The following is a 12,560-nucleotide window of genomic DNA, read 5'->3' as shown; positions in this document are numbered from 1 at the left end:
TCTTCCGAGCTCTTCTGGAAATATTCGCCGAATTTTCATTGACGAACGTGAAAAATCGCGAAATTTTGCGAATGCGTTTCGTCAGACTAAACGCATGAAAAATCGAAGAGATGATGTCATTTTTTTTTGAACGACAATACACTCATCGCGATGTGTAATGTGTCGATATGCGCACGATGAATCACTCAAGTAGTTTGCACGTTCGCTATTTAATGGTGTAAATATTTTCATCGATGCACTTCCTTCCTGAGAAAATTCTTAAGGCATGACATAAGCGTACATATTAAAATAAAAAAAATAATATCTAGAGGAATAATTCATGCGCCTAATAAGTTGATATTTTTTTATTATAAACACCATGGTGCTGCGTGCCGAATGAACTACTTTCGGATCTTTCGCGAGAATTCACGTAATCTATTTGACTGAGCAATGAGGATAGTGTTGTTCAAATCCATCTGTTTCACCTTGAATCCATTACCTTATCAGAGACCGAAACAGACACTCTATACAAACGATAGCTTGTCAAATATATAACAGCAATCATAAAATTCGTTATCTTTCATTCGTTATCTTTAGAAAGAAAATACATAGGAATCATTTGTTTTACGTTTGTTATTTTTGTTTAAAAAATTATTTTTTTTTATCATTCAAATCTACGATTGATAGATATTAAAATATTTTAATTATTACTGAAATCTCTAAAGGCTCAAACTTTTATCTCGAATATTTGAAAATACTTGTTGCAGACACAGTAAATGGTAAGATGGAGAACTGCGGAGGCGGCCAACGCCTGCCCCCGGACGGGGACGAATTTCCAGCAGCGTATCAAGAATTTAGCAACAGCCAGCCACCGTATAGCAGATACATCGCCGCGACAAGGACGACGGCGACAATAGCCACGAATGGCGGATTGTGCAACGAGAACGAGACGTTCCGTGCCGGCGAGACATTTAAGATGCTCGCGAACGACAGCAATGTTGTCGGTTCGAGGAGCATTATTCTGTCCGATAGTAAGATGACGTTGACGAGCCCTGAAAACGTGAGGCAGGATATAAACAAAGTCGCTTCGACGAATGTGGAGAACGTCCGACCGGAGATAGGAACTAAAGCTACTTCGACCATTGCGGATAACGTATGTCAGGATAACGCCAAGTCCTCCGAGGTTTCTAACGAAGAGAGAAAATCGTCGTCCTATCACACTTCGGAAGATATCGCGAAGAAAAACGCTCCTACCGTCGCGGCAAGTCTTCTTTATTCTTGCCAGACGAACAACGGCAATTCAACGATGAGCGAGAAGAAGATGGAGATCGCCGGATATTATCACAAGGACGCGATGACAATCGGGGAGGTGCCAAGCCACGTGGAAAAGGACACGCCCGTCGATACCCCGCCGCCTCTACCATTGACAGGTACTCATTTAGCTTTGAATTAAACCTCTCTCTGTCCCCGTTTACTTTTTCTCCGACAAGCAGTGCCGGCATATCACAATTACATAATCAAATTATTGGATTCGAGGTCATATTTCGAAAATTTTGTATATATATTATATATCGACAAAATTGATTTTACTTTTGAAATTATCTGAAATATGGCACATTTTTATATCATATTACTCTTATTTTTTTTTTTTATTTTTATATAATTTGTTTTGCAAAAATATATTTTATTACTTAGGCCCGCCTAAATTGGAGCAAATGACTTTGCACGCCAAAAACGTTTCTACGATGGAGTCGCCGCAGAGAAAATTTTCTTTAAACGGCGATCTCTGGAGGCAGGACGATAAGTCCGAACGATCTGTCCGAGACAAAATCGCCATGTTTTCGTCGCAGAGCAACCTCGACGTGCCCTTGTTCCCCAATGTCATGACAGCTGCAACAGTCACGAGCAATGGCAAACGTCTTTCCAAGTATAAATCCTCCGAAGACGTTTTTTGCGACGACAAGAGTAACGGACAGAAGGATCGGTCGGCCTTCCTCGTCGATAGGACACAGAGCTCTTTTGATCTCACCGATTCGGCCAGGACACCAACAGGGCATGATTCCGCGAAGAAATATAGCCAGAGAACACCCAGTTTGCCTCCTCAGCCTGCTTTATTGAGTCCTATTACGCAAACTACGCGCGTTCCAAAGACGCTGCCAGTTGTTCCGCCGAAAGCTACATCATTGTCGAGTCCGTTATCACCTTCGTACGACAAGCAGATTTTTTCAAATACGACGATGAAGAATTATTGTACCGAAAGTAACAACTTGTCGAACGCCACGTATCCGAGTAAAACCGTCGATTCTTATAATAATGCTAACAATTTGATTAAAACGACGAGCACGCCTTTATTGATGCGAGCTACTAGTTTCTCAGGCTCAACGCCCTTCGTGCAAGATCGAAATTCTTTAGCAGTCGATTCAACCGGTAATTCACAAATCTCGAGAACAAATTCTCTGGCATCTACGTTTAAACGACCCGGAGATGATGTAAGAAGAAGCAGTTTGAATCAGCTGATCGAGCAGAGGCGGAGATCGATATCGAAACTACGTGGACTTGTTATACCGGAAAAAGACACCGTGCCGATAGATCAACCCATCGTTGATTTACCGGAAATCAAATCACGCGATTCGATATTACTACATCAGGTAAGCTTTAAAATTGCCGATACAATATATTTTTCAATATATGGAATATTTTATATGGATCATTTTCCCCAATTTTTTTTTTTTTTATAGAATTCGCATTTTGCGACATGGTAATACTTGCGAAATTAATTATCTTTTATTTTTAAAAATCCATTTTTACAAATTATATTGAAATATTTTTAGATTTTTTTGCGCAGAAATATTCAAAATACAAAAAATACTAAATACTAAAAATATGACGCGTATCGTATATTTTTTTTTTCAGATACCAAAGGCAAATATTCAAGACAAATGGGGGTCTCAAAGTTCCTTGATCAGCAATGCCAGCACGGCAAGCCAGCCCTTGAAAGCGACAACATCCTTCAAAATGCCGGCGCCACAGATACACTCCAAGTATTCTCCGGCTTTCAAGAGAAAATCTCTCACGGTATACGGTACATCTATGACGAGCTCTTTCTCGATAAATGGCAATAGTCCGATCAAAAGCTCCCCGTCAAGCACGTCAGCATTTTCGGAGCCACCGAAAAGCTTGGAGAGTATCTGCAGCCCGACGAGAAGTGATTATAGCTTCGAATTTGCCTCGACGACCAGCTCGCCGGATGGTTCGCGTAACAGACCGAGAATGATACAGAGGAAGGCTCGCTTGGATTATGACGATTCTGATAACGATTCAGCTGTGAGCAGTTCTCAGAGTAGTATATCTCGCGGCTTCAGTCCACCGATGTCTCCGGCACCATCGGAAAGATCCACCATCTCCTCGGAGAGATCTTACGTCTCCACGGAACTGAATTACCAACGTCGACCTCTGATCGCGGACAGTTTGAACAGAACTTTGGTGTCACGAGATGTTAGAGATTCAATTGGTGAATCCGATAAAGATCAATTCGGCTCCAGAATAGGTCTTCTCGGTGAACGAACGTGTCTAACCGAGAGATCCTCATCTAGCAGCAGCAGCGGCGGCTCGAATCCGCGATCGCCTCAACCGAACGAGCTCTTTTCGAGAAACTCGCAGATCCCACAGCGACAGCTAAGACGATCGAATAGCACCGATACAAATTGCAGCACATCCTCAACGTTGACGTCCGGATCTCAGGCCAGCGCCGAATCTCTATCCCGAAGAGTGTTGAAGCCGCAAAGCGTGGAGGCCATAAATCGAAAGAATATCCTGGCAAGTGCCAGATGTCGGAGCGGAAGAGATCTGAACGGGTCGCCGTTAATCCAGCGAAAATTCTCGGACGACGAGGATATCGCTATCGAGAACGGCGGTGCTGTTCGTCAGACAATCATCAATGATTCGGAGAGTGATTCCGCGAGCAAACAAGAGATCAAGATAGCTTATATAGAGGTCGCAGATCCTTTCGCGAAGGATGAGGAATTCTTTCAGAAGAAGGAAGAAGAACTGAAACTGCCACCTAAAAGAAGCATGTTACCGCCGCCGTCTGTTAGACCGCCGAAACCCGAAATATTAGAGCCGTCAAACGATCTTAAAATGTGGGTTCGAGCAGAGGCGAAGACTATCGTGCGAGCCATGGAAGAAAAATCGAACAACAAATACGACAAAAGTCCTCCCGCTGCTCAACCTTTAGAAATGTCATCTGTAATTCAAACGGCAAGAAAGAATCACGGTTCCATGTTTGACGAACCTATTAATTCAACACTAAATGGCGGTTTGCCTTCAAAGAGCAGAATCACAATAAACGAAGCAAAAGTCGGTGCGACGGAAACATCAAAATCACAAAGCAGAGCGAGTGTAAGTCCCAGAAGGAGCACGGAAGATCAAAACGATCTCCTAACGATCTTAACGACAAAGAGCCGTTCTAGATCAGCTATACACGTCGACGAAGGGACTTTTGGCAGATCAAAGAGTCAAATGAGTCTAGAGGACATATTGGCCGTTAAAACAGATTCTAAGTTACTTCGCGCGCAAAGTATAGAGCCGAGAATCGAGAAGAATGGCGCCACAACAACGAGTTTGCCGATTAAATCTACTTGGGATTCGAAGGAAGGTCGATACTGTAGAAGAGGCTCTACTACGTCGAACGAGTCTTGGTCGGAAGATAAACCTTTTGTCTCGAAGATACCTACTTTAGGAAAAGCTAGGAATATCGATAGCGGTGACGAAATGTCACAAAGTGTGGAGAAAATAAAAAGTGCAACGGCGTCGAAGATTCCGACGTCCCGCGGCCTGAATCGACGCAGTGCCAGCGTTACAGATATGAAGAGAGCCCTGGATGCGAGTCCTGTGCACAGCCAGTCACAACAGTGCGCCGGCGGCACTCACAATCGATTCCCAAGTCTGGATAGCAGTGTGGACGAGAACATCGGAACGGAAACGGATGTCGACAGATGCTACGGCGAACAATTTGGCAGTATCAGCTCGCTGGCGAGCAGTACCAGCTTGATCTCGCAACAGGAATTGGCGCAGCTCGTAGAAGAAGCGAGTTTAGAGGAGGCACGCGGCGCGCACGATGTCGTAGTCGTTCTGCTTCATAAGGAAAATCCGACCGGCAGCGTCGGCATCACTTTGGCCGGCGGCGCGGACTGCGAGGTGAAGGAGATCACGGTTCACCGGGTGCTGACACACTCCATCGCGGACAAAGACGGCCGGGTGCAAAGGGGCGACAGGATCCTCAGTATAAACGGCAGGAGCACGCGAGGTCTCACCCACAGGGAGAGCATGGCAGTGCTAAAGCAACCGAGATCGGAAGTCGTGTTGGTCGTGTCGAGGGCTAGGTTGGAGGAGGGCTGCAAGCTGAGGTCGCGGACCGCGAGCGTCGAAACCATCGTCGAAGGTAGGGAGCAACCATGTCTCGTGAACTATTTTAACAATAATAGAATCGATATAAATAAAAGAATTTTCTCAGGGTTAGAGATGAATGGAAATGTGGAGGACACAGCGTGGGGCCCACCGTCGACTGTGGCAGTCTACAAAGATGGATCTGGTTTAGGATTTAGTCTGGAAGGCGGCAGGGATAGCCCCCTCGGGGACAGACCTTTGATTATCAAGAAGATATTCACCGGTAAATTTTATGCAGATATTTTTTATATATTTGTAATTATGATAACTATAATAAGAGACAACGCTGATTATTGTAACGAGATAACAAAGATACAATAGTAGGAATGTATAGCATCAAATCTTAGCTTCATTCTTTTTGTCGTAGGAGGTGCTGCCGAGAAGACAGGTGCGTTAAAAGCCGGGGATCAATTGCTCGAAGTAAACGGTAACGATGTAACGCGAATGTCGAGGATAGAAGCGTGGTCTTTGATGAAGAAGATACACGACGGTGAAGTAAATCTCCTAGTCAGGCATCCTGCCACCAAATCCTCGTGAAAAGTAAGGAATCCCGCTGCAAACGGGAGTGCAGAAATGTGCCAAGCGACTGGATAATTTTTCGATCGATACTTGTTAAACGGGGCATAACGGGCTTAATATAGGCGTGATAATTTCTTGTTCGAGAGATTATATATACAACTGCATTAATATTACATGAGAAGTTATTTTATCGAGCTTGAAAATTTGAATAATACTGCTTTTTAAATAAAATAAGAGATTATTATCGCTGATTTCTAAAGAAACAATTATTCACGATATTTCTGAGGCGTTTAAACTATTGGATATCTCTCATATATTCGTTGCTCTAATATGTATAATTATATATCATAAATTTATTATAGACGAGTCATATTAATTAACAAAAAAATAAGAGAAAGTGGCTCACACAATTTGCTAATTTATTTTCTTTCGGTCGAATGCCTCATAGATATTACACTTTTAGCAGATACAATCTTGTATGTAAATAGCAATAAAATAGAATGTATCTTCTAAATATTAAATGTAAATTTGCGATATAATGCAATATAGTTGCGAGACTATAATGCTATATTTTCATAAAAATGGAATTTCTTGCGGAAGAAGAGGCCTAATGGATGCAAATTTCCAATTTCGATTGACAATACAAAATTCAATTGCATTCACAATAATCGCATTGATTAGACGTTGAATATAATTTGTTGAATTTATTATATTTGTCATGTAGTTGCGTTGGAAATTTCGTTGAAAAACAACGATATATATATAAAGAGCATATTATTGATATAATATACTTTGACAACAAAGCATATAAGAATTTCTATATGATGCATGCCATATGCAAAATGGATCGTTAATATTAATGGAATGAAGTAGATAGATACGCGTTGTCAATTAATCGTTTAACTTCGATAACGTTTAATGTCGATACGTACGATTCGTACGACATTAATTTCATAGTGCCGGCCGTGCAGTAATAGTTCGAATTAAGAGTTTGCGACAAGCAAATAACCGAGTAAGTAGTTAAAGTATGAGCCTGATTGTAGATCGCCTATTTCTTTAATGTCAATTTTAGCCGACCGTAGCCGCCCCGACGCCTTACTATAGTGGTTCCTGTTGATTTACTTTAGAATACGAAACGGTAGAATATATCGTATAAAATGGTGATCAATACTGATGCGCCATTTAATAGCATCGAGTAATAATACAAGAGATATATATGTTTGTTTCAGTGTTTTCTAACTCTTATCGTTAATGCAATAAGACATATATAATACGAATAGGTATTTGTGTTACAAAGGCATTTTAACTATTTTTAATAGCCCTTTCTCGCAGCTATCGTTAATACAATTAATCAATTTTAAATGCATCATAATAAAGAAATTAATAATCGCTGCTGGAATTTATAATCGGTCGCGCGGATCGTAATTTCTCGCATTCTTCAGTTATAATTTTTTCCAAAAAATGGTATGAGAAAAAGCGTATGTCTAATGAACTTACGTACTGATAGAGATGCGATATGCATATTTATGCGGAAATATTATCGGATATTTCGCCGTATACTGTGTATAAAATAACGCTTTTTTCGCAACATGTAGATCGATCAACGAAATTAGCTTTAACGAATGAGATGCGCGCGGTTAATCGTAGGCATAATAAAAATATAACAGGACGGAATGTAAAGTACTTACTTTGGACGAGGACTTTGAAAGATCCGAGACGAAGCAGGGGGGAGGGGGAATGGATGGTTGTATTGAGAAACGATCCGTCGTGATGATTCGATACTCGTCTCGCGTCTTATCTCTCCCAAACTTGATTCTCCGTCTTGTTGTATTTTTCTGAAGAATATAGAAGGATAAAATGTGTACAACGCACCGATTTCGATGAGAAATTCAAAGCCTGAGAACTCGAAAAGAGCTCCACGACACTCCGCGTAAAAGCGCGTTTAATTTTAATCGTTACTTTTTCAAACTAGTTCAAAGTGATATTAGCCGCCGTAGCGATTGCAGTGACGTAGTCATGAACTGAGAATTAATAGATTGGAATCCCTGCATCGGCGAATAATTCTTTGTTCGCAATATATAAATCGATCAACGAAATTAATGAAATTAGTTCTAACGAATGAGATGCTAGCGGTTAATCGTAGGCATAATAAAAATATAACAGGATGGAATATATATTTGAACTTTGTGTGATCCGAGACGAAGCGGGGGGAAAATGGACGGTTGTATTGAGAAACGATCCGTCGTGATGGTCCGACACTCGTCTCGCGTTTTATCTTTCCCAAACTTGATTCTCTGTCCTGTTATATTTTTCTTAAGGATATAGGAAGACAAAATATGTATAACGTACCAATTTCGATAAGAAATTCGAAGCCTGAGAACTCGAAAAGAACTCCACAACACTTCGCGTAAAAGCGCGTTTAACTACGTCACACTTTCAAACTGATATTAGCCGCAGTCATGAACTGCGAACTAATAGAGTGGAATCCCTGCATCGGCGAATTTAAAGTTGTAATTTAAATATTAAAACATAATTTTGTGAACATTAGGTAAAATTCTACCATCTCTCTCAGGTAGAATCGAGCCTTGAAACAATATTCTGTCCTTTTATATTTTTACACGCGCGCCTTTATGGCTATAAATTTCTAACAATATTGAAATTGACGTTTAATTAATCGCTAATTTAATTTAAACTACAATTAATTTAATTTCGTTCGGAGTTATAAATGCGCAAAGGAAAAGAGGAAAAGAGTGTCATATATATATAACAGATATCATTAATATAAAAGTATGTATTGGAATATTTAAACGTAATACGAGGGAGAATTGAGTGTTTCCGGATTTGCATTTATTAAAATTTGTGCTGTGATATGTGTGAGTAACATGATTTAGCGTCAAACGATTATTAATCGAAACACTAATCAATATTACATATTTTAATCCAATGTAAATTCGTTATATAAAATATTGAATTGTTCGCTTTTTATTGTTTAATGTTATGAATATTTTTTTTTTCTCCTTATTGCATATGATATTTCCTGTATAACAAATTGCAAACAACGATACTATAATGTAGCTTTCGCAAGGATATATAATTTTTTGATACCATGTGTGTGTGTGTGTGTGTGTGAAAGAAGATGTTGAAATTATCGATTATTTATATAAAAAATTTATCTTTTATTAATGTTATAAAAAAATATTCCATTTTTTTAGCAATTTTTTTATTCAAAAAGATTGTAAGAGAAATTTCTTGTGTTCTAGTTATGTTAAAAGAATGACTGTATGTTCCAATTCTTTCATTCACTTAATATATTTATTAAATTATAATTGTAGAGAAACTTTAATAACAGGAAATTGTATATAACAATAATTAATACCAATAACAGCTCTTCTGTATACGATCGTCTTTAATACCCATTTCATCCATGATATCCATCTCGAAAGTCTTCAATGATGGCTACAAATATAAAAGATATATTTATTTTACATTATTTATATCATGTATTATAGTATATATTTGTATATAATTCACATGTAAAAGTCAAATTAAGATTTTAAATTGCAACATTTTTTAAATGTTATATTACATACCATAAAAGTTACTTTTTCTGTATCAGCTTTACTTGTATCTTTTGCTTGTTCTTTGTAAAACTTAGCGGATTTATAATCTATTGTTTCTTCACTCGAGACAGGAATAGGAATTGCTCTACCAGTTCTCAAGGATATGCGAATTTTTTGGCCATCTTCTGTGTATCGCCATTCTATTGGAGTTCCTTGCCTACAATGATTCAATTTATGTTATAGAGAGAGATAATATTGTTATAAAATATTTTGCCCATATTTTCATAAAACGAACTCTTTGAATAAATTATATTTACATATCTGAAGGATCAACCAATTGTATCTGTGTGGTTACTAATAATGGTTGTTCCTCCTTCATATATAAACCAGGAAATTTTTTGTCCTTCATAATGCATTTTAGCTTTGTATTAAGTCCTTCAACAATTACCCAATTCCTTTCTTGATAGATTTCTTTTACGATTCCTTGCTTTCCTTTATCATTCCCTACTAAAACTTCTACCTATACAATTTTAGAAAAATATGAATCTGTTTGTATATATAATGCCATAAGTTGTATTGAAATAATATTATTAATTAATTATTTACTTTAAATATATTAAAGTATTAAAGCTTTCCAAGAGTAAATTTACGCACCCTATCACCCCTAAAGAAACTCCAGTCCTTAATAGGCTCGACGTGAATGAATTTATGTCTTTTACCAGGCTTATTATCATGATGGAAGTTATTAGTCCATGGACGATGTATGGAGAAACGAAAATTTTTCCTTTCGATCGTGCGTGGCAAATAATTTGGCTTACCACGAGGTGTTCTCCAATAAACCTAATTGTAATTTATTAATAATGTTAAAAAAGAAATTGATGAAGAATAAGATGAGGTATGCATAAAAAATAATGAATAGAATGAATCATTATATATTATAAGCACAACACATGCTGCATTTTTTTCTAAACAATTAGATAATTATGCCTGATAATCATACCTGTGCCATAGTCCGATCTATATAACTATCTGGTAAATTTGCATATTTCTTCGACCATTCTCCCACGCGTCTCAATAAAGTAGACGTTAATCTCATATCTGCTCCTTTTTTTTAATTCTTCCTCAAAATAATTTAACTAAAAGAATACGTATATATTGCGTAATATTTTTGTAAGTGTATGCGAAATGTACGGTGATGTATGGTCTTAGTACTCGGTTATGTCAACGAGTTTGTCATAGAATAAATGTAATTATGAGACACGACTCGCGCAATAATAAGTATTTCGGGAAATATTTGGTTGTAATTTTAGGGAGATTTGTACGTGCGCGCGCACACACACACGTCATACAACAAAAATTTATCAAATATATCCATAATTTATAGGATTATTGTTTATCAAAATTTTAGAAATTTTCTCTCTAATAATTAATCGGAATTTTCGACAAACTTTCTGTAATATATAATATAATATTAATGTAAAAGTTCATATCTAATGCTAAAAGTCGCTGAAATTTGTGACTTCTTTTTAGCTTGCCTTCAATTGGCGCCAACTATAAAAATCTCTAAGAGCAATTGTTAAACAATAAAATAAGTTTTGTGAAAAACACTGTGCAAAGTGTACACATAAACAATGTTTAATATCATTACTAAAGTGATACATTATAAAGAATTTTAAGTGAATCTGTGTACAAACGTTATTATAAGTAAGAGTGACATTAATGCTATATAGAAAATAGGTTAGAAAAATATCTCGCGTTCCGATTTTGAGAACTTTTGCATTTGCACGCTCTTATGCAAGTTGCAATGTTAATCCCGGCAATTAGAAAAAGTGTTCCGTGCAATCTACGAAGAATTATTGCATGTGTTGCTTATAGAAACAAAACGAGAACAAAGATCCCACGATATTATAATGAATCAAATCTACTGTCTACATCGCTTCCGAATTTTGCTTCCTGTAGAATTTATAGCACCGAATCGGAGGTTTTCTTGCCTATGCTTGTGGATGGGGCTCCTACACATATACCGTCTCTTTTAACCCCATTGAAGCTTCTCTATTTATCAGCTTTTAGAATCACTCCACACATAGATGAAGAATTTAATGTTGATGAGTTTCTTAAAGGAGCCAAATATGTATGATTTTTATAACTTATTCAAATAAAAAAAAAAAAATGAAAGGTATTGTTTACATATATTAATAAATATATTATTATTGTACATTTTTAGGCAACAGTAGTAATATCTAAAGCTTTAACAAATAAAGATTATGAATCCTTACAAGGCCTCGTAACAGAAGATATGATAGAGATTTTAAAAGCAAAGATCGAGACCCTTAGTCCTAATCAAAGGCAATTAATTGCAGTAGATGAGGGTGACATGTTGTTTTATATTTTATCTGATATTGCAGCTACAATAGGTAGGAATTATATTTAGTATTAACTAAATTATATTCTCTTAATTCTCTTATATTATATCCTCTTAAATTATATTTAGAGAGAGAGAGAAATATATGTCATATGTGTATTTTTTTCACAGGTGAGGAGCATTCCATTAAAATTACAATAATTTGTCATTATATCCAAGGTCTTGCTGAGAAAAAAAATAAAATGATGAGTGGAATGGTAGATTTTACCACATCAACAAAACACTTAGTATGTAATTATACATTCACCCGTAAGTATGTAAATAATATTGGAGGTCCATGGATTGCAACTTTTGTAAATCATTACACTGTGTCATAGAGAGATTTGCAAAATATATAGTTTGAGATAAAAATTTGTGCTAATCTATTTAGCTAATTATTGTTGGTATTGGAAAATTATAAGTACTAGTCATCTCTCTACAATACTTTATATATTTTTTAATAAAAAATCAAGGTAATATGTAAGATTATATTTACAAGTATTTACTTACATTATATCATCTTTTCATATACATAGATAAAGAATTTATAAAAATCATATTTTATATGTTCAATTAAATTTTAATATGTACACGTGTACTGTGTGTATGTATGTGCGCGCGCATGTGTGTATGGTTGCGATAATTATATATATATA

General features: G+C 37.0%; 4 protein-coding genes across 4 annotated transcripts in view; 2 read left to right on the top strand and 2 right to left on the bottom strand.

Moving 5' to 3' along the window:
- Positions 1-8,161, top strand: part of LOC115245971 — a 38,898-nt gene extending 30,737 nt beyond the window's left edge. Inside the window, exons 6-10 of the mRNA XM_029824508.1 lie at positions 747-1,409; positions 1,675-2,627; positions 2,893-5,419; positions 5,492-5,647; positions 5,792-8,161. Coding sequence (XP_029680368.1) covers positions 747-1,409; positions 1,675-2,627; positions 2,893-5,419; positions 5,492-5,647; positions 5,792-5,961 — 4,469 coding nt within the window. The 3' untranslated portion in view covers positions 5,962-8,161. The remainder of the gene's footprint in view (positions 1-746; positions 1,410-1,674; positions 2,628-2,892; positions 5,420-5,491; positions 5,648-5,791) is intronic.
- Positions 8,162-9,145: 984 nt separating this feature from the next.
- On the bottom strand, positions 9,146-10,824 carry LOC115245973 (probable 39S ribosomal protein L24, mitochondrial). Its single transcript, XM_029824510.1, has 5 exons — positions 10,504-10,824; positions 10,158-10,343; positions 9,821-10,023; positions 9,534-9,720; positions 9,146-9,399 (listed from the first exon to the last, which is right to left on the bottom strand). The coding sequence occupies exons 1-5, from the start codon at positions 10,597-10,599 to the stop codon at positions 9,313-9,315; spliced, it is 759 nt and encodes a 252-aa protein (XP_029680370.1). The 5' UTR covers positions 10,600-10,824; the 3' UTR covers positions 9,146-9,312.
- A 57-nt stretch (positions 10,825-10,881) lies between these two features.
- Positions 10,882-12,393, top strand: LOC115245974. Its single transcript, XM_029824511.1, has 3 exons — positions 10,882-11,634; positions 11,728-11,917; positions 12,037-12,393. Exons 1-3 carry the CDS (start codon positions 11,296-11,298, stop codon positions 12,240-12,242), a joined length of 735 nt encoding a protein of 244 aa, XP_029680371.1. The 5' UTR covers positions 10,882-11,295; the 3' UTR covers positions 12,243-12,393.
- An 85-nt stretch (positions 12,394-12,478) lies between these two features.
- Positions 12,479-12,560, bottom strand: part of LOC115245972 (mucosa-associated lymphoid tissue lymphoma translocation protein 1-like) — a 3,658-nt gene continuing 3,576 nt past the window's right edge. Inside the window, exon 12 of the mRNA XM_029824509.1 lies at positions 12,479-12,560. The gene's annotated coding sequence lies outside the window, so the exon portion shown is untranslated.

The sequence above is a fragment of the Formica exsecta genome, unplaced genomic scaffold, assembly GCF_003651465.1.
Source record: "Formica exsecta isolate Colony F162 unplaced genomic scaffold, ASM365146v1 scaffold138, whole genome shotgun sequence".
NCBI lineage: Eukaryota > Metazoa > Arthropoda > Insecta > Hymenoptera > Formicidae > Formica > Formica exsecta.
This window is presented reverse-complemented; position numbering and strand designations above follow the sequence as displayed.

Coding starts and splice junctions, on each gene's coding strand:
- LOC115245973 (XM_029824510.1), bottom strand. CDS start 10,599: ATGAGATTAACGTCTACTTTATTGAGACGCGTGGGAGAATGGTCGAAG. Junction 10,344..10,503: donor TAGATCGGACTATGGCACAG/GTATGATTATCA, acceptor AATTACAATTAG/GTTTATTGGAGAACACCTCG. Junction 9,400..9,533: donor CAGAAAAAGTAACTTTTATG/GTATGTAATATA, acceptor TTATATTTGTAG/CCATCATTGAAGACTTTCGA.
- LOC115245974 (XM_029824511.1), top strand. CDS start 11,296: ATGCAAGTTGCAATGTTAATCCCGGCAATTAGAAAAAGTGTTCCGTGC. Junction 11,635..11,727: donor TTCTTAAAGGAGCCAAATAT/GTATGATTTTTA, acceptor GTACATTTTTAG/GCAACAGTAGTAATATCTAA. Junction 11,918..12,036: donor TGATATTGCAGCTACAATAG/GTAGGAATTATA, acceptor TTTTTTTCACAG/GTGAGGAGCATTCCATTAAA.